This window comes from Silene latifolia, chromosome Y (assembly GCF_048544455.1).
Source record: "Silene latifolia isolate original U9 population chromosome Y, ASM4854445v1, whole genome shotgun sequence".
In the NCBI taxonomy this organism is placed as follows: Eukaryota; Viridiplantae; Streptophyta; class Magnoliopsida; order Caryophyllales; family Caryophyllaceae; genus Silene; species Silene latifolia.
The window spans coordinates 366,418,670-366,443,021 of record NC_133538.1 but is presented as its reverse complement, the minus strand read 5'-3'; the positions used below and the strand labels follow the sequence as shown (position 1 = coordinate 366,443,021).

General features: G+C 35.6%; 1 protein-coding gene across 1 annotated transcript; it reads right to left on the bottom strand.

The window, feature by feature from the left end:
* Positions 1-3,947: 3,947 nt before the first annotated feature.
* LOC141631787 (protein FAR1-RELATED SEQUENCE 5-like) lies at positions 3,948-4,835 on the bottom strand. Its single transcript, XM_074444410.1, has one exon. It carries the CDS (start codon positions 4,833-4,835, stop codon positions 3,948-3,950), a length of 888 nt encoding a protein of 295 aa, XP_074300511.1.
* Between the last annotated feature and the right edge of the window lie 19,517 nt (positions 4,836-24,352).

The following is a 24,352-nucleotide window of genomic DNA, read 5'->3' as shown; positions in this document are numbered from 1 at the left end:
TTTTCCCAATAATATCCGACAAGCATTTTTACCGCTTCGTATTCAATATGGAGAAGAACAAGTTTGTCATTCTTGATAATCAACGGCATGATGAAACCCCAAAAACTCGTTATGGAAACAAACCTTGGAATATGGTAATTGTTCATTTGCCTTTCATTGGTTATTTTTTCTTTTACAATGTCATATTTTTTGCATGGTCTCTCTATATAGTTTGATCTGAATTTTTCCATGCAGCGTAATGCTTTGCGAGAATATTTCAATGACATTGGTGATTTGAAGGAAAGAGTAAGAGCAATGGAGCTCTTTGTATTGAAAATGCCTTGGAGAAACCATCAAAATGTTGTTGATTGTGGTATTTACACAATGAAACACATGGAAACGTATAAGGGGGTCAAGTATTGGACTTGTGGGTTGACAAAAAACAACGTAAGTTTCTAAACAATTTATATCCAATAATTGTAAATGTACTTTTGGTTTAATTAAATGATCTTTCTTAAAGTATTAAAAGCACATTCTTGTTTACAAGTTACCTATCTTAAAGATATTTTAACTTTTGTAGATGGATGGACTTTGAATATTGAGAATCAAATATCTTTGCACTTTGGTTTCATCCAAGTGCAACATTGTTTGTGATGACGTTTTAACAAAGGTGAAGCAGTATCAAGAGAAGCCCTTCCCAAAGAAACTGGATTCGTCTGATGAAGAATTATACGAGGGTGATGAGACTGTTGGGGATGAGAAGATAGACGATGAGGTAGTTGGAAAGAAAGAGAAGAGTACCGATGATATTGGTGTCCACGACAACAATGAGATCTGTTATGGTTAAGAAGAGAAGAATGGAGGTAGGTTGTACAGAAGGGAATATTATACCAGATGGCTATGATGCTTCTGAGAAGAATGAGAACATGACAGATGTGAGTAATACAAACGACAAGAGTATAAATGAGCATAATCTGGTTGACAGTGGTGACACTACCAAGGGCAAAGTCATCAACAATGAAAATGTTCATGAACATGAAAGTAGTCAACCGAGTCTCGAGCATCCTTGCAAATCGTAATTTACTAAGCACAGATACATGCATTATTACTCCTCTTACGAGTTTTAATTGCATTCTTGATTATGTGTCGTATAGTAGAGGAAAACATACCGATTTAGCCAGGTATATATATATATATCTCTACTAATGTACAATATTTAAATTTAAAATGTTCTCAGTATCTGTTTTGAGTTAACACTTTGGTAGTCTGAACGGGGAACTTCTTGTGCATGTGGGTGAAATTTCTCTTCGGCGTATTGAAATGGCAACGCTACGACAATCTAAATATTTAACGAGTGATGTGATCGATTGTTGGGCAAAACTTTTGAATGCCAAGGAATCTAGAAGAAACTCTTCCGAGCCTTATCGATTTTTTTTTCACCACAAATTTGTGTGTGTAAGTCAAATATTTATATAAACTTATTTCAACAAGTAAATTTTGTAATGTTTTTTCCCTTGATTAACATCAAAAACTTTACTTGTCTTGCATACAGATGATGCTTCATGGAGAAGTGGACACTGTTGAAAATTTTATTGTGATTAACGATATAATGAAAGAAGAGTTTACCCAATTCTCGGTTAACCCAGATAGAATTGATTTGGTTAGCATTGACAATAGACACTCTTTCTGCATGTTATATTTAATTTGCTTGTTGCCTAATTAAATCTTTTAAAATCTACGATTCTTCTTCCCGATTTATATATAAAAGGCATTACAATTTACTAGTCATTGACATCAACAAGTATAAGTTCATCATCATTGATAATGTGTATCGTGACGGAAAACAAGAAGAATTTTTCCACAATAGACCACTGTCTTTTGTAAGATTCTATGCTCTCTTTTGCTTAACAGCACTACATACTGTTCTTATTCATTATTGTGAATGTACAATGACTTTACATAGAGTGTACCTTCCCAAAAATTTTGTGTCTGTCTTAATTTTCTAATTTTTGTGATATTGTACCTCATAATTATTAGTGTCCTAATGTTTTTTCGCACCCCTTCTCCGCCAAGCGTAATGTTCTAGAGAATACTTGAAAGACATCGGTGTTTCAAAGGTAAAAGTTGATCGCATTAAAAACTGCAGCCTATTCTTGCAAAGATGAAGTGGAGAAACAACACTAACAAGACTGATTGTGGTGTTTACGTTATGAGACATATGGAGACATTTAAGGGTAATCTAAATTGGACCTGTGGGCTTAAAAAAGGCGATGTGAGTTTCAGAAGTAATATAATTATTTTTAATACATAATTCAGTACACATTTGTACATGTTCTAATCCCTTGTTTTCTTTATTTTGCTAGGATGCTCCCCTACGATTCTCGCGGAAGAAATACATTTCATATATGATTTCAACGAGAAGGCAATGTATGTTTTGATCTTTGTACTAAAGAAGGCAATGGATTTCCGTTCAAACCCACTGCCATGGGAAGAATATGATGATGAAGATGAGGAAGATGCTGAATTGAAGCCGTAAAAACTTTTTTAGTTTCGTTTGTGACGTGTGTGAGTAATGTAACATATATTGAGGAAGTCATGAGTCGTACAACCTGAAGTTTGAAAAAATTTTAATTCAAGAGAGTGTTATATTCCGGAAACAAATTTCAATAAAGTTTATTATGTTCTTCTTGAACAACAATAATGTTTATTGTGCAAAACGTCTTAAAATTATTGTACTCTGGGAAAACAATTCCAATCAAGTTGATGTTGTCCCTGCAGAACAACAATAATGAACCTTTAATACAAATGTAATATACTTTGGCTATAAGAGTAATGTACTTTGGCTATAAGAGTAATGTACATACAAGCCTTTAAGAATGTTCCTTGCAGAACAACAATAATGATGTTTTAATAAAAATGTAATATACTTTCCCTATAATAGTAATGTACTTTGGCTATAAGAGTAATGTACATACAAGCATTTAAGAATGTTCCTTGCAGAACAACAATAATGATGCTTTAATAAAAATGAAATATACTTTCCCTATAAGAGTAATGTACTTTGGCAGTATAATCGAATTGTGCATACAAGCCTTTAAGAATGTTCTCGTAGTGTATATTATGGATGTCTATCCTTGAATCAAAAATTTGCACCTTCCACTTCGTTATCAGATTCATCTTCTTCATCGTCGTCCTCCACATCATCAGATTCATCTCCTTCATCGTCGTCATCTTCATGGTAGTATTTGGTGAATATGCATCAAAATGTAGATTAAATATCAGATTTTATAAGGAGAAAATGGCCAAAATGAACAACTAAATTGATAATAGATTTAATGTTAATCAAATATACATTCTTTGAAATTTTCATCTCGTGCCTTTAGAACAACCATAATGTTCATTGCACAAAGAGCTTATGTGCCTCCATATAAGATTGAAGATTTTGGAAGGTAAATACTATCCGCTATGCTTGTATAATTTAATAATTATTTAACATTAATGTAATATGCTTTAACAAGAAACCAAATTATAGATACTGTCGGATGGTTTGTTTCTTTGCAAGTTCTAGAGTTGTGTCCTTGGCGGCCACATGTTTTGCAGTACCTCTTCTCTTTTCCTCTCTTCTTTAGGGCTTTTAACATTTGTGATTCAATTCTCTTGCCCTTGGTCCTACCCTTGTTTTTAGATTTTTTAGGAACATGAATCACCAACTTCTCAGGTATTTTGCAGCCCACGTACTTTTCTATTTCTTTCATCTTGTATTTCTTCTTCTTTGGTACACTTCTGTTACTAATCATATCCAATCTAATATCTCTCAGTTTTTCAATCAAAGCTTCATGTCGTTATCATCACACTCAGCTACGCTGACACAAGAATAAACCTCTTGCCATAGCTCAGTACTCAAACTTTTCCGGTCAGAAAACTTTTGAGAGACATCTATCAGTTTGCCATCTTTGTCAAAGACAGGCTTACTCATTGCAGCTTTTGTCCATCTTTGCGTTATGTCTTATTTCGGTATTTTTACGAAAATCTTGGTTGTGTAGAATCCAAAGGCAGTGATTGCTGCACAACAAGCCCATTCTCTGAAACATAGAACAAGAACAAGTAATCTCCATGTTATCTGGTGAATATGCTACGTTCCATGACTTATTTGGCATCTGCAAGTGTGTTAGAATATATATTTTTGTCTCATCAATCTTCTCCACATCTTTAAAACGGCAATCGACAAAGCCGCAACCAATTGCATTTGGAAGTCTTTGAAAATGTTGTGCGAGTACATTTGAAGCATGGACTTCAAGGTTTGACTTTGTTTTCCGTGGGATTTCAGAGTGTTTGTTGTCACTGTTCAATTTGGATTGCTTGTGTCTTTGTGCTTCCAAGGCACTCTCATAGCACACCCAAAACTCAACAAGGGTCAAATGAGGTGTGAGGAACTTGTCAAAGAAACTGTTTTCACTCTCGGACCTAGAAGTAACCCTCATCAAGCCAGACATTGAAACATCTTTAAAGTAGGCGGGGATCCACTTTGTTCCCTCGAGATTATACAAATCTGAAAACCACTCGTGTTCTACAAGTTGATAATCAGTCATTATCTTTCCCCATTGTTCTTCGAATTCATCAGGCTCAAGTTGGTTGTTCCAAACACACCTATTGAGCCTGGTCTTAAAATCCTCATCTTGAAACAGTTGATAACTGACTTTCTCTCTTAGTTTCTTCATTATGTGCCACATGCACAGTCTGTGTGTTGACTCCTTAAACACTTCCGGGACCACCGACTTCATTGATTTGTCCGATCGGTAATTATAATTCTCGGTTGGCACCCACCCATTGCTTCCAAAAATGTCTTGAACAGCCATGTATAACACTCAATACTTTCATCACCTAACAACGCAGCTCCAAACGTTATGCACCTTTTGTGGTGATCAACTCCTGTGAAAGGGACAAACACCATATCGTACTTGTTTGTTCTATATGTAGCATCTGCTGATAAAACCTCACCGAACAGCATGTAGTTCTTTATGCAGATCGGATCAGCCCAAAACACTCGGCCAGGCACTTGTTTTCATCTACTATAAAATCAAAGTAAAATGAAGTGCATGTGTCTTTTCTCCCTATAAGATTTTCAACAAACATTTGTGCATCAAAATTACCAATGTAGGTTTTTATGTCCCGACAAAGTTTTGAAATCAACCTCGATAGCCCCAATGTTGTTGTAACCTCCACACGGCTCCTTCCAACCTCTATAGGCTTTCACACCACCTAGTTTTAGCACCTTTACCTTTGTGACAAATTTGCTTGCCTCTGTCATTTTTCGGTTTCCTTTCAAGAATATTGTAGATTCAGGCGAAGCAAGTGGATGGTTATGCGCTTCATCGAATCTGGTAACAATATAAGTTCCATTTTCTTGGTATTTAAACTGCACTAATGCACGACAGTCAATTCTTGTAATCGGCCTCACACGGCTTATGTCTGTCACACCAGATTCTGCATCATTCTCAGCAGTATCGGTATCAGTATCAGTCCTCTTCCTTTTCCTACTTTCCTTTACACCTTGCCTATTGCAGACAACATTCCTTAATGCAAAACTGTTTGGTAACTCATTGCCTTTAATCCTTTTTGTTGTTGCAAGCCTTGGCGTAAACCCACAGATTGTACAATATTCTTTGTAGAATAACTCTGCTGATTCTAGCGTTTCAAATACTTGTCCTACTTTAGGTTTTTTTTCCTCTGGACAGAATGGAATGTACTGGAGTGCATTTAATGTTTCAATTCTTGTCCTTGGTGTTTTAAAGTTGTTATTTGTAGAAGAAGACGTAGTTGCATCACTTGTACTCATTGTCTGGTTCAACAGTAGTTAAGTAAGTAAGTATATTGAATATTATTGCGTCAATAATGCAGTAATCCAATTCTAATATGCAGTAATCCAATTCTAATATGCTCATTGTCCATTATCATGCCTGTAAAGGAACATTTATTTTAATGATAATGTTCATAGGAAATATTGTTGTCCATTTTGATATAGCATATATATAATGTATTGAATGCTAATGACATTAAACAAAGAAATAGTCATAATATTATTTAATTAATATTAGAAAATATTTACAAAAGCCATTTCAGGCTTTCAAAATGGTAAAGCCTACTAAGGCTTATACTGAAAAAAAAACACAAGATAATACCTAATAACAATAAACAGAAGATAACACAACATATTTCTAAACTAATCTAACAATCGGAGTCATAATAATTCTCATCCCAGATTTGTTCCTCAATTTCATATTCTTCTTCTCTTTCCTTTAAAAATCGTCGTTCTTGTCTTTTGTGATGTCTAATTATTTTTGCACGATTAGTCATAGTCGTGCACATGCGAAATCTCTCAAGCATCCGATTATTCTTTGTGATAGTTATCACACCATTTTCATTTCCGTGAACCGCGCCTTGGTAATAATCCCTCTCCTTTACCTCTGGGTCGTTCCCTATAAGGAACCACTTTGACCGACCCTTACACACCATGGCCATGTTTTTCTTTTCTTCCCTCCCAAGTCGCTCAAACAAAATCTCGAGCAAATCCTGAGTAGTAAGCAATTGATGTAAGGACGACCGGGAGATGGTACATCCATCTCCACGGGAATGTCATCTCCATCAAACCAGTTTGAAGAAAAGCGGCTTACTTTCCATTCCCTATAATGGGCCATGAAATTTTGTTTGTAACCATCATTCTTGAAGGGAACTATCAGGCATTTTGAGTAGTCCATTGTTTTTTTTTTTTTAAGAAAATTAAGTACTTTTTTGAAGAGATTAAAAGTTTTGGTTATTGGAAAAGGTAGGATGAAAAACTAGTTGTATACTCTTGGATTTATATAGTGGATTAATTGATTAAAAGAGATTAAATTTGTGAGCAGTTGTGTCTTTTCAAAGCGACACAAACATAATCATGGTAATTAATAAATTGGGTGAAGTTATCTATGTTAGTTTAATCTATTGCATAAAACAAGTATATGGACATTATGAAAATACGTAATGGACATTTGAATTAAACTGAATTCACATTTTTTCCAAATAATGTTTCATGTTCTTTTTTAAATAATTTAATGTACCTTTTAATATTATATAATGTACATTTTCCAAACAGTGCTTAATAATATTTTAGTTGTACCTAATTATCAGAAAATGCAAATTACGAATATATATAGTTGACAATTTATTTTATGGAACATGTTTTTTTATAATTAATATAATGTACATTTAGAAGTAATATTCAAATTAATGTGAATAATTGCGTCTTTTCACCACATAAGCAAGTTATTTCGTACAAATAAAGGTTCATATATAATGTATTCCTTCGAATGTCCATTATCATGCCTTTAAAGGAACATTTATTTTATTGCTAATGTTCATAGGAAATATTGTTGTCCATTTTGATAGAGCATATATAAAATGTATTGAATTCTAATGACAATAAACAAACAAATAGACACAATACTATTTCATTAATATTAGTAAAATATTTACAAAAGCCATTTAAGGCTTTCAAAATGATAAAGCCTACTAAGGCTTATAAAAAAAAAAAAAAACACAAGATAATACAAAATAACAATAAAATAGAAAACTAACTTAATATATTTCTAAACCAATTTCATATTCTTCTCTTCGGTTTCTAAATTGTCGTGCTTGTTGTTTATGATGTCTAATTATTTTACGCACGACTAGATAGAGTCTGCAAAGCAGAATCTTTCTAGGAGACGCTGATCCTTTGTGACGGTGATTATACCATTTTCTTTGTTCCCGAGCCGCCCCTCGATAATAATCCCTTTCCTTTACCTGCGGGTCGTCCCCTATAAGGAACCACTTCGACCGGCCCTTGCACACCATTGCCATGTTTTTCTTTTCCTCCCTCCCAAGTCGCTCAAACAAAATTTCGAGCAAAGGCTGAGTAGTAAGGAAATAATGTAAAGGACTGCGGGAGATGGTACATCCATCTCCACAGAATGTCATCTCCATCAAACCAGTTTGAAGAAAAGCGGCTTACTTTCCAATCCCTATAATGGTGCATGAAATTTTCTTTGTGAGCATCATTCTTGTAGGCAAATATCGTGCATTTTGAGTAGTCCATTGTTTTTTTTTTTTAAGAAAATTAAATACTTTTCTGAAGAGATTAAAAGTTTTGGTTATTGGAAAAGGTTTTAGAAATGAAGGTAAGATGGAAAAGTAATTGTGTACTCGTTGGTTTATATAGTGGATTAATTCCGTATAAGAGATTAAATTTGGTGAACAGTTGTGTCTTTTCAACTGCCACAAACATAATCATGGTAATTAATAAATTGGGAGAAGTTATCTATGTTAGTTAAATGTCTCGCATAAAACAGTATATTCACACTATAAATATACGTAATGGACATTTGAATTAAACTGAAAGCACATTTATTTTCCAAATAATGTTCCATGTTCTTTTTTAAATAATTTAATGTACCTTTTAATATTATATAATGTACATTTTCCAAACAGTGCTTAATGATATTTTAGTTGCACCTAATTATCAGAAAATGCAAATTATGAATATACTATAGATAGTGGACAATTTATTTGATGGAACATGTTTTTTTATAATTAATATAATGTACATTTAGAATTAATATTGAAATTAAGGTGAATAGTTGTGTCTTTTCACCACTTAAGCAAAACTTACAATCCGTCATTTGACATATTGAACAGTTGCAAGACCACTTGCAAAACGTAATTATCACATGCACATACTTATTATATATAATGCACATTTCACTAAGACTGATTGGACATTTCCTTATGAAACGTGTACAGCACAACACAAATTAACACAAAGACATTATTTTTACATGCAAAATTACTTTTCGATTACTTCAAATTGCACACTTTTCCTTTCTCATTATTTTTAGTACATTGTTTCTCACCACAAAGTACATTTGCGTTTATCATCCTTCTAAAACCAAACAAACAAACTATAAACCCTAATTTAACACTTTTCATTATAAAATTAATGTTTTTGTGGTTCTGTATATTACATCTAGTTAATTAAATTTAATCAAATCCGAAATTAAGTTGAATTTAATCAAATTCAACTTTAACATCGATTTAAACGAATTAAATAATATTGAATGAACATACCTCAATATTGACTGTAGAAAACAATAATTCCAGATGAATGACCAAATCAATTCCGATTTTTGTTACAAAGTTTTGATCTTGAAATAACTGAATAGCCGATGAATGCAAAAGTTTGAACAAATTGACTCTGATTTGCGCTTCGAACACAGCAATTGATGATGAATAAACGATTTTAGATTACTAAATTTCATATCGAAAGACAAAAATTTACAAATTAAGGAAGGATTAATGGTGAAATCGATTGATTTTGTTTCGTGTGGTTTGATTTTGTTACGTAGGCTTGATATTGCTGACATGTACACTCTTATTTTTTGTTTTTCGTGAAATTTTAACACCAGCGCGCTTTAATCTCAGCCGTGAGTCTTATTTGATGGACGGTTGAGAGTTGTTCTCTCACGGTTCTCACGATAAGCCCCGTTCTCATAGGAACTCTACCCTTATTATTATTATTATTATTATTATTATTATTATTATTATTATTATTATTATTATTATTATTATTATTATTATTATTATTATTATTATTATTATTATTATTATTATTATTATTATTATTATTATTATTATTATTATTATTATTATTATTATTATTATTATTATTATTATTATATGTTAATCTTACCATAAATAGAATTTCCTCATACAATATATACTAATTTATTATTTGCCATAACTTATTATTATTATTATTGATATAATTATTATTATTATTGATATAATTATTATTACTTTTCCATATTATATTATTATTAATTCCCGATATACATCCCGATTACATTTACACCAATTTATTAAATTTCGGTCCACTACTTAATGGCACGTGGCCCAATACTCGATTACTAGCTAAGCCCAATTCCCGACTTTCTTTACTTAATTTATTATTCAACCAACGTTTTATTTGTAATTATTATTAGAAATGCTTTTAACTAATTATTAAATTACGTAAATTATTAATAACAAAATACGGAGTATTACAGTCTTCCCCCCTTAAAATGAACTTCGTCCCGAAGTTCGCCCACAACTACTATCGCAATACTTATAACTACGCATCATTCAACATAATCAATTATAAAATAAACTAATTATTAAACTCACTTGATTATTATAAAATCGTATCATACTTATTAGAATGTATCACAAAACTAATTTCCAAAACATACGAATGTATTGTAAGAATAAACTTAAAATATGAGGTATTACATTCTACCCAAAGGCTGCACCAGAATGCTGACTCCAACTACTACCACCCAAGCTCACTCCACTCCCATAACTAGGTCCTTCAACAGAAAACTGTTTAGGTTGAGTACCCCCAGCTCCCTCACTTGGTGCCTCACTCTTCCTCTTTTCCCCCTTCATCTTCTTCTCTTCCTGTAACATATCCGCAATCCTTTCTGCGTGCCTAGCTCTCTGAAAAACATCCTCCATACTACTTGGCTGACCAGCTGCAAGCCTCTTCTTAATGGTTGTTGTCAACCCCTTCTCAAACCTTAATGCTAACATCTCCTCACTGAAGTTTAAATCAGACACATATTCTGCTAATTCCATAAACCTATTGTGATAACTCTCTACTGTCATCTCTTCAGTCATTTTGAAAGAATCAAACTCATCTCTCATCTTACTCCTAATATGTTCTGGTACAAACACAGCCCTCATAGTCTCCTTAAAACCTTTCCAAGTGATAAAAGGTTCATCACTCTCCCTCCAAGCTTCCTTTAAGACTTCCTTACTACAATTCCACCACAAAAACGCTTTTCCTCTCAAATAGTAAGCAGCTTGATCTACTTGCAACTCCGCAGGACATCCTAGCAACTCAAAGAGGTTATGAAATTCCCTATGCCAATCCCTAAGTAAAGATGGTTCTCCTAAGCCGTCATATTTTGTCGGGTTGTGCCTTGCAATGCTAGCACTCATCTTTGCCGGATCCTGAACTGACCCCTTAGCCTTCAATGTTGCAGTTAGAGCCTCATTCATAGCTATCAAACGGTAAATCTCCTCTTGGGACATGGTAGAGGGTGTAGGTGTGGATCTCTTTGGCGGCATAGTTCTATAAAAGGTAGAACAAGGCAACGTAAGTTTCTATCCGAGGTAAAATGGCTCAACATTTTAAACATTCTATACTTGCAAAGATAAGGTGTGGTCAATTCTACCCATTAGGTCCCCCGTATCCACTCATATCTCTCAACTAACATAGGTTAAGATTTGATAAAACATTTACACTAAATTTTTTTTTGTAAAACTTATGTTTTCGGAAATTAAGGTCAAGCTGTAACTTTCAAAATTCACCATTAATTAACCATTACTTTCCATGTTGAGTTTTCATATTTTCCAGAGAATATAAAGAGTTTTTAAAGAATGAGAAAAAGAATCAAGTCCAAATCTCGAATAATCAATTTATAAATATTTTTACAATTCAGTGGGTCGAAACAAAAACTGATCAGCAAAAGGTCAAAAATTTAGGTCAACTTGTAAAAATCACTATTAATTGTCAAACATTCACCTTACAACGTGGCTTATCAATTTGAAAACATATTTGAGTCTTTTAAACAGTGGAGTTGGAATTAGGTAGAAATCTTAAGTAAAACGTAAATGAGAGATTTTACAAAATCGTTTGTCGAAAACTTAACTGTACAGGAATATACCAACCACTGTCCACTAAAATATTTATTTCTCCCAACCCATAAAACTTTTAAATATGAGACGAACGTCATTGGTAAGCTAACTCACTGGGTTATCACTCATAAAAATATCAACCTTGTATGATAAACGGAGGTGAAATGGAAACTAAATCAAATAGGGGTAAAATTAGACAAAATAAAGTTCAGCTCTAGGTTCCTTTTTACTAGGCTACAAGCCCTTATTAACACCCTCCTACTTCTATATCAACACAATTTGGTCAATAAACTTTCATACACAACTATTATCTATTCTAAAGCATTCATATCACAAATTAAATCATTCAATAATATTCTAAATAGCATGGTTTCGGGCTTCACATAACCGCATATCGCTAGACATGATACTACTATAATCATCCAATCAACTAATCAATACAAATTCGACAATTACTTTCATGTTCATGATCATAACAATTCAATATCAAATCCTTATTTCATCCATCCCGTCCTCCTTAAATTCAAGGTTACTTCCCGTAACATTGGTCATCAACAATACACATCCAATCAATAAAAACAATACACCTTCAAGTCAACAATGAATCCTAAGAGATACACAATATTTATTTAAATTTTCCCCACTCTTATTTATCTCTCAAGGTAACCGGTTCAAAACTGGAAGGGCCGGGGTTTGGAGTGAGGGTACCTTCTCATCCTAAGCCTAAAGGGGCACCTAACAGTTTCTACCCGGGTTCATTTTATAAGACACATCCTAGGTTCATTATTAGGTTCATTGGTTAGGCCTGAGGATTGTTTTGCTCTGATACCACTTTGTAACACCCCCATTTATTCAGGAGCCTTTAGCTAGACATTCCCAAATAAATAGGACTGTTACCATCTCGGTTTCCCAAGGTAGTGAATAACAAAGTACAACAATACCAAAGTACTTTAAATTAAAACTTTAATGATTACAGTTTATTACAAATTATCCAACTAAAACTTAGTATAAATATTTACAACTCGCAGCGGAAATAAATAAAGTGATATAACTATATATGTGATCTAGACTTCTTCTAAGGTTCCAAGTTTGGCTCTCATCACAATGCTCCCAAGTCAGCTAATCTTTGGTACCTGTCAAATCTGCTCCCCATAAAACAGTTCACCGTAGGTGTTCACGAATACACAGTCAACCGTGAGGTTGAGAAGGAATAAAACTAAACAACAAGAACATACAATTATCAATCCAATTCAATTCACTTTCATTGCACAACCCCTTGACAACGTGCTCCTTTCCTTTACTTAGCACAACTCCCTTAACAACGTGCTCACATTACTTTGGTACCCCTTCCTTAACAACGTACCGCAATATGTAATAGTACCCCTCCCTCACAATGTACATATTACTATCTCCCAGTGTACAAACTCCCTCAACAGCGTACACTGACTGTCGCACAGCTTTACACATTAGTCACAATCACAACCAACATAATTCATCCTGTAAACATTATCAATATAAACAATTCCAATTCCATCCACCTTGTCAATATTATTAAATACAACCAACACAAGACAATATAATTCTTCCATTTCAACATATGAACAATTCCACTTTAACGTAAGTAATTCACCATACCAAATATAGATAATTAAAAGTCGAGTTGAGTAGGATTATCCCTACCTGACAAGCAAGCACTCCAATTCAGCAGCTTAAGCAATCCAAAAAGTTAAAGCAATCCGATCCGACTATAATTATTCACAACCGTCACCTAATCAAAATATTATAATTCAATTCAATTATTTATTATTAGTTTTAATTTTTAATTATAAATTATGTTCATTATTCAAATTGATTACTTATTATTATTATTACTTATTAAAGGTTACGATAATAAAAAATCCGCTTACAAAATAAACCTGAGTCACCCAAGTCAAAACCCGTCACAAACAAATAAGTCAACCCATAACTAATACCCATAAACAAAACTCCACAAACACCCAAGTATCCCCGTGAAAAACCCACGACACAAACCACACACAACCCGTCAGAACCGTGTTCAACACCCCCCCATAAACACGCCCAAAAACGCCACCACAAGCCACCACGACCACCACCTAGTTCTGCCACCTCCTAGCCCACACCACGACGAGCACCCACGACCAAAACCAGCAGCCAACCCCCCACCAACAGCCCACAAACACCCTGCCCTAACAACCCTCTTCAAACCGTCACAACCAACACCACTCCCTCACTCAGCAACTTACACCATCACCACGACCACTACAGCGACTCCCACACCCAACGGCAACCACTATTGTCACACCTGGTCTATGATGGTTCTAATGGTACCCTCCATGCCCACTCACGGTCAGAAACACGGCTATAGTGCGCGTCTAAAAACAGCCGCGTCAAATCCCTTGTGTTCGCGTTTTCCGGCCACCACCCGCAAAAACCACCACCTGCCGCCACGCCAACACCAACAACATGGTCGACTACCTCCCCCCATCACAACTCTACCATGCCCAGGTCAAGACTCGGCCAATTAGGGGTTCAATTACCCACTACAAATACCCACGACCTAACCCGCAACACCCCCTGACCAGCCACCTTTAGCTGCCTGCCACCGCCACCCTAGGACATCCCTGACACCACCACTTCACCCATTCCAACCCTTGCAACCCCACGAACCACCTCCCAAATTTTGGTCTTATTCCGTCAAGGTTTGGGTCAGTTTCTAAGTGTCTTAAGATCGTCTGACAATCAGCTGTATAAGAAAACAAAACAAGATTAGAAAGTGTTACCAATTAATTATCGCTTGCTAATTCCATCTCCAAAAGCTCCTCCTCTTAATTTGTGATTTATTTCTCAGATTTAATAGGGTATTTATAGGGTAGGATTATAGAGAATGCGAGGTCAATTAGGAAACTATATAATTTACCTTATTCTAATTAGTATAGAAATTATCATTATTATAATTACCATTATATTATTATTATTATTATTATTATTATTATTATTATTATTATTATTATTATTATTATTATTATTATTATTATTATTATTATTATTATTATTATTATTATTATTATTATTATTATATGTTAATCTTACCATAAATAGGATTTCCTCATACAATATTTACTAATTTATTATTTGCCATAACTTATTATTATTATTGATATAATTATTATTACTTTTCCCTATTATATTATTATTAATTCCCGATATAAATCCCGATTACACATTACACCAATTTATTAAATTTCGGTCCACTACTTAATGGCACGTGGCCCAATACTCGATTACTAGCTAAGCCCAATTCCCGACTTTCTATACTTAATTTATTATTCAACCAATGTTTTATTTGTAATTATTATTAGAAATGCTTTTAACTAATTATTAAATTACGTAAATTATTAATAACAAAATACGGGGTATTACAGATACCCTAGTGCTTTTAATAAATTGTTTACAATTCATTTTAATCATCTTGCTTGTTTTCATTGCTTTGCTTTTATATTGTTAATTAGTTTAGTTGATCTCCTCCCTCAACCCAAATTGTGACACCCTTAGACACAACCATTTGCAATCGAAAATCCTACATAAATACCCGTCCCTTGGGATCCAACCTTTACTTACCTCTTTACTAAGAGTAGAGTAGTTTGTGAAGTTATAAATATTGTTTTGGTCTAGGTAAATTTTGACGACGAGAAACAAAACCGAATCCGACCAGTAAATCGCAACTATCCTAAGGTACGATGAAAACTTAAGAACAAGTCTTAAGTAGATGTTAAGGAGTGTATGTTTTGATCATGTGATAAACTTTTCTCGAATTGTTGAGTGGTTCTGTTTATACATGGAGTTTAGTGGGAGTAATGTGGTGTTACTAGTCTTATATGTAAGGGACATATTGATCATTGTAAATGATGAAAGACTTAGGAGAAGAATAATACATCTCTAAGGTATCCAGACCTATAAAGATATATCTAAAAGGATATTAGCGTTAAATAAATATTCTTATATTAAGAAGAATATTGACAAGTTCAATAGTATTGAACATGAAGAAATTGAATCCAATTGCTTCCGCTGCAGGATTAATTCATTACGCTAAGATGTATCACCATTCTTAAACTTCGTATACTTGGAGTATGACGAGAAGTTATAAATCGAATCCTTGAGAGAAGTCTCTACATAGTTATATAGTTCATCTGTTAGTACTCATGAAACACTAAAGAGATGAAGCTAAAGTGATTATAAATGATATGGATTTATGTGCAAGGAGTTACACAAAAACCATATTCTAAGCACATAAGGATAGTTATAGAACCATCTTGGCTATATTATTTAAGGAGGATATCTGCTAGAAATATCCTAGGCAGTTGAACAATAAGATATACACAACGGAAATTGAGTACATTTGCAATAATGAGATATGCAAGAAGGAAGGGATGATATTAGGATTTGGTTTTATAAATTGGAGGAACTATGGTAGTTCGTTCAAATAACCGAAGGTCCTATACCTACTCACTGTGAGGATAGTGGGAGCTATTCTAAAGCAAGATAGCCTGTGTCTAGATTGGATCTAGACACATATACTCAAAAAGTTTTTATAATAAAGATTATACATAACAAAGGGAAAAAGTATATAGTAAAGTTAGTAAAGTGCAAAATGTTGCTAAGGCTTACTAACCAAGACCTTCTCATAGGCTTAGCATGACAAGTCATACCATTTCAATTGAATTGAGATGATCCACTATATACGAGATTAAAAATGAATTAGAGATTATGTAGTAATTGATATTGTTTCAATTTTACATATGTGATAATGCACTCATCATTTGAGTTTTATTCAAAACTCTTTTCTTTAATGCCTTGTTTTTCCAAATAGGTTGTGTAGACAATGTTGAACCCTATTAAAGTGAACTGGATTAACATAGTATTGGCCTCTAGTCACTTATATGAGGTGATGTCTCCTAGTGACTAGAGTGTGAGTTGATTGATGGCAAGTTCAAGTGCCGTAGAGTCATAAGAGATGACTAGTCGATCACATAGGCAGACTGTATGGGACACTCTATCGGGCAGTGGCCGCTTATATAGTTCTGGCAATCTTATATAGCCTGGTCGGGGCGAGAGCTACAATAGTATTCATTTGAGTCGATTCTTTGACTAGAGACTGTTCGCCCATGTCGACATAAGTTTCGGATTGACTTTGATTTTTGCCCCAAGCCATTCTGTCATAAGGGGTGAGTGTGCATCTTTTGGGTCATGATGAACTGTGGGTGTACGAAGGGAATAGTGCGATAGGAATTGTCCACCCCTTGTCAGGGTTATATGAAATATCAAGGCCAGTCAATGAGTAGTGAACTGGAAATGCGTGGCCACGCTCGGAAAGTATCTACGGTAGATAATTCCGGTCAGACAGTTACACCCCAGATCGAGGAAACCACTCTACATATGATCACATGCAAGTACGACATGCAAGACACCTTGCATTGAGTAGAAGATAGTAATAAGACAAGAGAATTGGTGACGCACACTTGTCTCGGACAAGTGGGAGATTGTTGGAGTATGTGTCCTCAACAATGGTGCAATCACATTATATGAAACTCATGATAAGAATACGTAAGGGATGATTAAATTTATATAGTCAACTGATCAACATTAATCGGTAATGATTAACTAACTAGAGTTTGACATTACTGTCGTTTGACGGTGGTGGTCAGTTGATCCCTTAAGGTCACACTAAAGGACGATTCCCTCAATTGTAAAGTTAATTAATTGTATATCGATACAGATTAATTAAATTCCTTAAATTGAACAAATTTTGTTTATAAGAGAGAGTTTTATATCTTATTGTAATTTGATTAAATAAGATTTAATTTAGTAATTAAAATGTTATATTACTAAAATTGATTAATGTTTATGAAACATTTGAGATAAGAATTGTTAGTTAGTTATAATTACAAAATATTGTAGATTATATTGACTAAATTCAAAATGGCCCATTTTACATATATGTAATTGTGAATTACCATTTAATTTGTTATTTGTAAATTATTTGATAAAGTATGATATTTAATTTGTTAAATATGCATTAATATGACTCATGACATGTTATGTGTAGCATATCATGTGTGACAAATGACAAAAGACATTTTTTAAAATGGAATCCATTTTATAATGGGGTGGACCGAAATTTTGGTGGTTTTAGGGGTTTTTGTCTTATCTTTGCATAAGATGCTCTAAATATTATAATGACACCTATTACTAGCCCTTACACACATAGCTTTTCTTGTGAAGAACAAAAGACAAAATTGGGAAGAAAAATTGGACTACCCTATGCTCAAACACCGGTTGCCCCCCTTAAGACCAAATAGAGAATTGTTCTCATTTTTGATAATTATTCTCATGCTCAAATAAAAACCTCTCTTTCTCTCTACATAAAATTGTTTTATGCATAAAATTTGTTCATAAATTCTAATATTCACATAAGATTACTATGGTAGTAATATAAATAATATTAGAATCAAAATTTAAGGTAACTAATATTGTTATCTAGTTAGTAATAATATTAGTTTTGAGGGATTGTCTTGGTGCAAATAAGAGGAGGTATTCCAATATGAATACTTGAAGATCTTGGAGGATCATCCTAATATGTTTAAGCTCAAGATCTAGGTTAGGAAGGTGTTCTAACCTAGTGACCATATTTTGTCCATTATCAATGTAAGAAAAAAACATTTTCTCCTAACCTTGTTAATTTTTGTTATGCATGCACTAGATCATATGAGTATAAATTAAGATTAATTTATAAAATCTATTAAATAAGTTTAATAGGGGTTATTGAATCCTTTCAAAACCGATTAATAATCCAAGTACCAACAAACAAATGTAACAAACCAACGTAAGTCCGCTAAAACAAGCACAAGAGAACAACCAACGGTCACTCAAGGCCACCGGCTCGCTCCTCCTCCATATCGTCATCTCCTCCTGCTCCTGAGGTGCCAGCTCCCGATGTACCTCCTCCGGTAGTAGCTCTCGTGTCGGGTTCTCCTCCTGTCCTCCATGGTGCAAGGCACCCATTGGGGTAGCTCGTAGGGGCTCCCCATGTAGTCGGGTCTACTCCATAGGAGTGGAAAGACACCACTATCATTCCCCATACCTCGCCACCAAACCGGATAGGCCAGTTTGGTCCAAATACCCTGCATATAGGCCATCTCGTGGAGGTTTCAAAGCACCAAGGCATTCGACACTCTATCTGTAAGCTCGCTAACTTGCATCTGAGGACTGAAGGAAGACGGGTAGCTGGGGTACTGGTACTGGGGTGGTCCGGGCTACACAAACTGAGACTCCCATACCACCTCTCTCGCTCTCCTGGGGCCTCTCTCCTCCCTAGGAACCTGGTCCTCCCTCCTAGCGTGGTCTCCCCCGACCGAGTCAGGCATGTCCTCGAGAAGGTCGTCTATTATCAGATAGGTCTGGTTGGGGAGGTCAGACTCAGCCAACGACTCAGTCACTGGAATATCGTCCGGGTTGGGCACTCTCATCCAACTCCTACCTCTCACGCGGCCTCCAAGCTAAACGACCATCACCCAACACTCTCAACCACTTATGAGAGATAAAGTAGGCCCTGTCCAAAGTCGGAACAACCGGGACCAAAGGTTTGAGGGGCGAAGAAGCCTCAAAACTAGTTAATCTCTCCGCTAGGCGAGTGGCGATAGTCCCGCAACTAAGGTAACGGGTCGAAGACTTGGCCATCAAGGCCAAACTGACACATACTATGGTCGGGGCACTGTAAGTAAAGCGCTCCTATCGGGTGGGGTTCAGGTAAGAGACCAACAACATCACCTCATGTGAGTTAAGTTTACTCACATTCATCCTTACGTAGAGAAAACTGGTTATGGCCCTGAGAAAGATTTTCAAGGTCACATGCTGAATATCATTGATCAACATGGCACTCGAAGTAGGGGCAGGTCTATAAGTGAACAAGAGCATGTAGCCACTGGCTCCACACTCAGTCGGGACATCCCTAAGATATCCCTTCTTGGCCCGTGTAAGTCTTAGGTGATTGACAAACTGATCAAGGGTCAGGTAGAAGCTAGTGTTTATCAACGGGAAACCTACCATCTTCCCAGCCACATCATAAGTAAAAGAACTCATGAACTCTAGGGTCAAAAAGATATAAGAGTTTTTCCTCAAGTGGTACAACCCCTCCAAACCCAACACCTCAAAGATATGTCGGACATCTACTTCTATTTTCAACTCATCCAACACACTCGTATCTATGCACCTTGTGGGTCTCAAGGTGGGACTCAACAACTCTACAAAAGCATCTATCGGCTAAAAGTCAACAAAGATTACCCTAGGGTATCCAGGTACCGGTGGGACAACGGTCCTTGGCTTCTTTCCCCCACCTCTACCTCGGCGGCGTGTGTCCTCTTGCTTTGTCGTGTAGCTGTAGTTCTCAGCACCTGTTTCAACATAGTTTAGCCACACATCGGTTTTTACAAATTCAAAGTAGAAATATTCAAATGCTTTATATGGAAAAGACAATGCTTGAGATAAATTTCTTGTCAAAGTATGTAAAATTTTGAGACAAAACACGAATTTGCCAATTCCCTTACTCTTTGCAATTCATAAAAGATGGTTTAAAATTCCAAGATATGAAGTTTAAACAAGTTATAGAAGCAACCGAACTGAATGTCTACCAAAAACAAGCTTAATAAGTCGGTTATTATAGTGAAATTGGGGAAAAATTTCAGCTTTGTGCACTTTTAAGACGGAGTTTTAAGACGAAATTTTTGATGAAAATAACCAAAATCAAGCACCAAATACAATACTACTAACATCCCTTATCCTTTTTCAACACTTTAATATGAACTTAATGAACAAAAATCGAAATTTGGGGCAAACCCTAGAAAAATCCGGGTTGAACAATGATGCGTGCATTTTATATAGACTTTTTGTACCATATTTGCACGCATTTCTATGCATTTTGTGTAGTGTTTAGCTACAAATGTCCCCCAAATTGTCTACTTTAGTTTCTCTTGTATTATTTGCAGGTATGAACTGGAAAGGAACATAATCAATCCTAAAACATGTCCCTATCCATGCATTTAGGAGATGAGTTGAGTCGGAGCTTGGAAACTACTAATTGTGATGCGCAAAGAAGTAAGATAGCTAGGCGAACAAAGGAAGAGCTTCAAGTTATTAGTGCCTAATTTGACAAGCCGTATCTCGAGTTCTACAACTAGTTTCAGGTGATTCCAATTGGAGATGAAATCTTGTCCTCTTAGCTTTCCAACGCCACTAGAAACGCTCTGTTTGACCAACTAACGAATAAATGGTAGCCGTTTGAAGTTCAGTGCGCGAAGCAGGAATTGTGCGCTGGAAAGTACTCGATCGAGTACTATAGTGTTCAATCGACTACTTTTTCTACTCGATCGAATGTGCCTTTTTGATAAGTGTTCGATCGAGTACCTAAAGTCCTCGATCGAGAGGTTTTAGCTTGGATTTGTTCTATCGAGTGATATAAAGTTGCTCGATTGAGTGACTAACTAGATTTCACGGGTTATCTAAGCCGTGTTAGGTTTATTTTGCAAAATAACAACACTTCCCTATATAAGGAAGTCGTCATTAGGTCTAAATCATCTTTTTACATCTCTAAACTCTCTTAAATACTCTTAATCTCTGGAACTTTGCTCTTAATCACTGCTACTTGTTCTTTACGCCGAATTTGCTTTATTGTAATCTTTCTCTTCTTTTAATCTTAATCTAATACTTTATTTCTCTTAATCCTTGTTATGTTATTCTTTTGTTATTGATTTGTTTAGTTTATACTTAATCTTATTCTCTCTATTATGTCTTTTCTGGGTATGCTTTTGTTTATTGTTATTGATTTCAAGAACATAAGTAGCTAATCTCCTTATGTTAGGATTAGGGAATCTATGGTAGGATTGTGACGATGTAGCGAATAGACTAGACGACTTTCATGTGAGAATCTGTCCCCATAGCAATATAACTGTAACACCAATTTAGTTGAATGCATGAATCTAAATTACATTAATCTGGTTAACTTTACTCCTGGATCGGAAGATTGGAATAAATAGACCTGCTATGAACAGTAGACTATCCTAATGAGGACGGAAGTTATGTTAGTGGAAATCTAGGATAGAAAGTGGACCGGAAGGACCTTTCCCTTATCCATCTCATAGTAGATTGTCTAGGCTATTTGCAACTGAGTCGATTGACTACCATTGTAAACCGAAATCCTGACATACTCTCTTTTACCTGATCACTTTTATCACTTTTCTCGCTTTATTGCTCTGACTTTATTTCTATTTCCCTTAAACCTTTAGTAGTTTAGAAAACAAAACTTAAAACCCCCCATTTGTGACCTAGAGAGATATATTTCAGATAGATACATTGCCTCCCTGTGGAGATCGACCCTACTTATCACAAGCTTCTGTTAGTATATTTAGGTATTTATTTTTGGTACAAAAACGACAGTATCAAATGTTGGCGCCGTTGCCGGGGAGCCAATTAGCCTGTTTATCTGTTCATTTTCGTATGTCTTGTGCCTCTAGGGATTTATTCCTTGTGGCAGTTCTTATCTTTTTCCTTTAGTGTTGTTTTGATAGGTCCTACAGGTCCTACGTAGACAGGATTCTAGGAGAAAGATCATCAAAGCGAAGGCTTGAGTACCTTTGATTGTTCTGCCAAGATGTCTAGCGTCTGCAGAATTATAGCACACTTTGAATTTCAGAATGCAAGATCTGACCAGCTAGAGAATAGACGATCTTGGGGTAGTCCACCTCAATCCCATATTACGGCGCAGCAGGTGGTCCATTGTAAGAGATGTGGTGCTGTGGGGCACGATGCTGTTACTTGTTATGCAGAGAATGACCGAGTCTATGCCTATCGGCAGTATAGACAAGGTCGTTATGGTTCTCAAAGTGGGGGTTACCCAAACTATTCTCCACTTTCGCCGCAGAATTACTATGTGCCGCCACATCCGATTCAGTAGCAAGGCTTTCAAAGGCCTTCATTTTCTTTTCCGCCAGAGCAAGTTCCTCCCTCCACTATCAACAAGGAAGAGATTGCTGAATTGAAGTCTTTAGTGAAGGCACTTGCTCTACAAGTGTAAGAAACTGCGCAAGCTAGAGATGCTTCTATCAAGAGACTTGAGACTCAATTGTCTCAAGTAGCTGCCGAGCATGATGCTGATATGTATGACTCGGAAATTGATGATATTGTCAAAAATGAAGCATCAAACGAAGACTTCAATGCTGTTCCGTATGAAAAATTCTATCAAGCTAGCTTCAGTATTCGATCGAATGACTTATTTGAGGAGGAGCTCGATAGAACATATTCTTTTGTTCGATCGAACAGTCTATTCGAGGGGGAACTGGATCGAACAACTACAAAGGCTGTTCGATCGAGCATTGCTGAGGAAAAAGACCTTGATCGAACAGTCGCAGAAGCTGTTCGATCGTGCAGTTTGGGTGAAGAAAGCTTTCGATCGAATTTATTAGCTATAGACAGTGTTGATTCGTCATTCATGCCTATTCCGTACGACGTTAAGAAGGTAAATGAAGACCAATCCTATCCGACTAGAGGTATTGCTATTCCTTTAGTTGATTCCGATAAGATTCTTTCTATTCCTTCCATTAAATCATTTACTGTTGTTGATTTAACGTCTCCGCCCCAGTTTGGGAGCAAGTTGGAGGAATGTCGTCGTTTTCCTTCTTATACAGGTCTTGACAGGTTAGAAGACCCGGGAGGAGGATTTGAAGGATTTATCCCGCGTAAGAAGAAGGCGCGAGAGAAGGCTAATAGTGACGTCTATGATGCTGTAAAGAGCCGTTGTTTTTCCGTTGCTGTGCTTTGGAGGGAGGAAGTAAAGCTGATGGACGCTGAAGCGACTACATCCAGTCAGAAGCCTAGTGGTGGGCTATTAATTTTTGGCGGATGAAGAAAGGAAGGTCGAGCTGGGACCTGACTGAAACTAGCGCTGACCGGGAGGCAACCTGAAGTTTAAAACTTTTTGTTTGGATTTTTAAACATTTCAGTTTTTCTTGTGTGCTTAATAATTAGCTTTCTCGACTTTAGACTGCGAAACAATTTTGGACTTGGTTTTTGGTCGAAATTTGTAGCCTGCAGGACTATTCGATCGAGTAATTCTTTTCTTCGATCGACAAATTTGGAAGCTGATTGTACTCGATCGAGTATTATATCTTCTCGTTCGAGTATCACGAGTAGGCCTGTTTTGTGTTGCTTCCTGTGACACTGTTCTGGAGCTGTTTGCGACCTCCCATGTTGCTGGCTGGTTTGGGAAGGTCCCTTCTTCGCGTTATCTTGTAAGTTTTTTGCATCATCACTCTTCTTTCTAGTTTGTATTTCCTTTCCCTATTTTTGGGTACAATGAGGGCATTGTACGGTTTGGTTTGGGGAGGTTATGCATCCATATTTGTGTCTGCATGTTGCTTTTATTGCATTTCTGTTATCACGTTTAATAAATATATGCATTGTTGTTTATTTTATAAAAAATAAAAAATCTCAAAAAAATAGAAAATTTCTGAAAAGTCAAAAAATATTCACGTTTCATTTTTTATATAGGTTGAGT

Bases quoted from the DNA above. Each gene is read 5' to 3' on its own strand.
- LOC141631787 (XM_074444410.1), bottom strand. From the start codon at position 4,835: ATGGCTGTTCAAGACATTTTTGGAAGCAATGGGTGGGTGCCAACCGAG.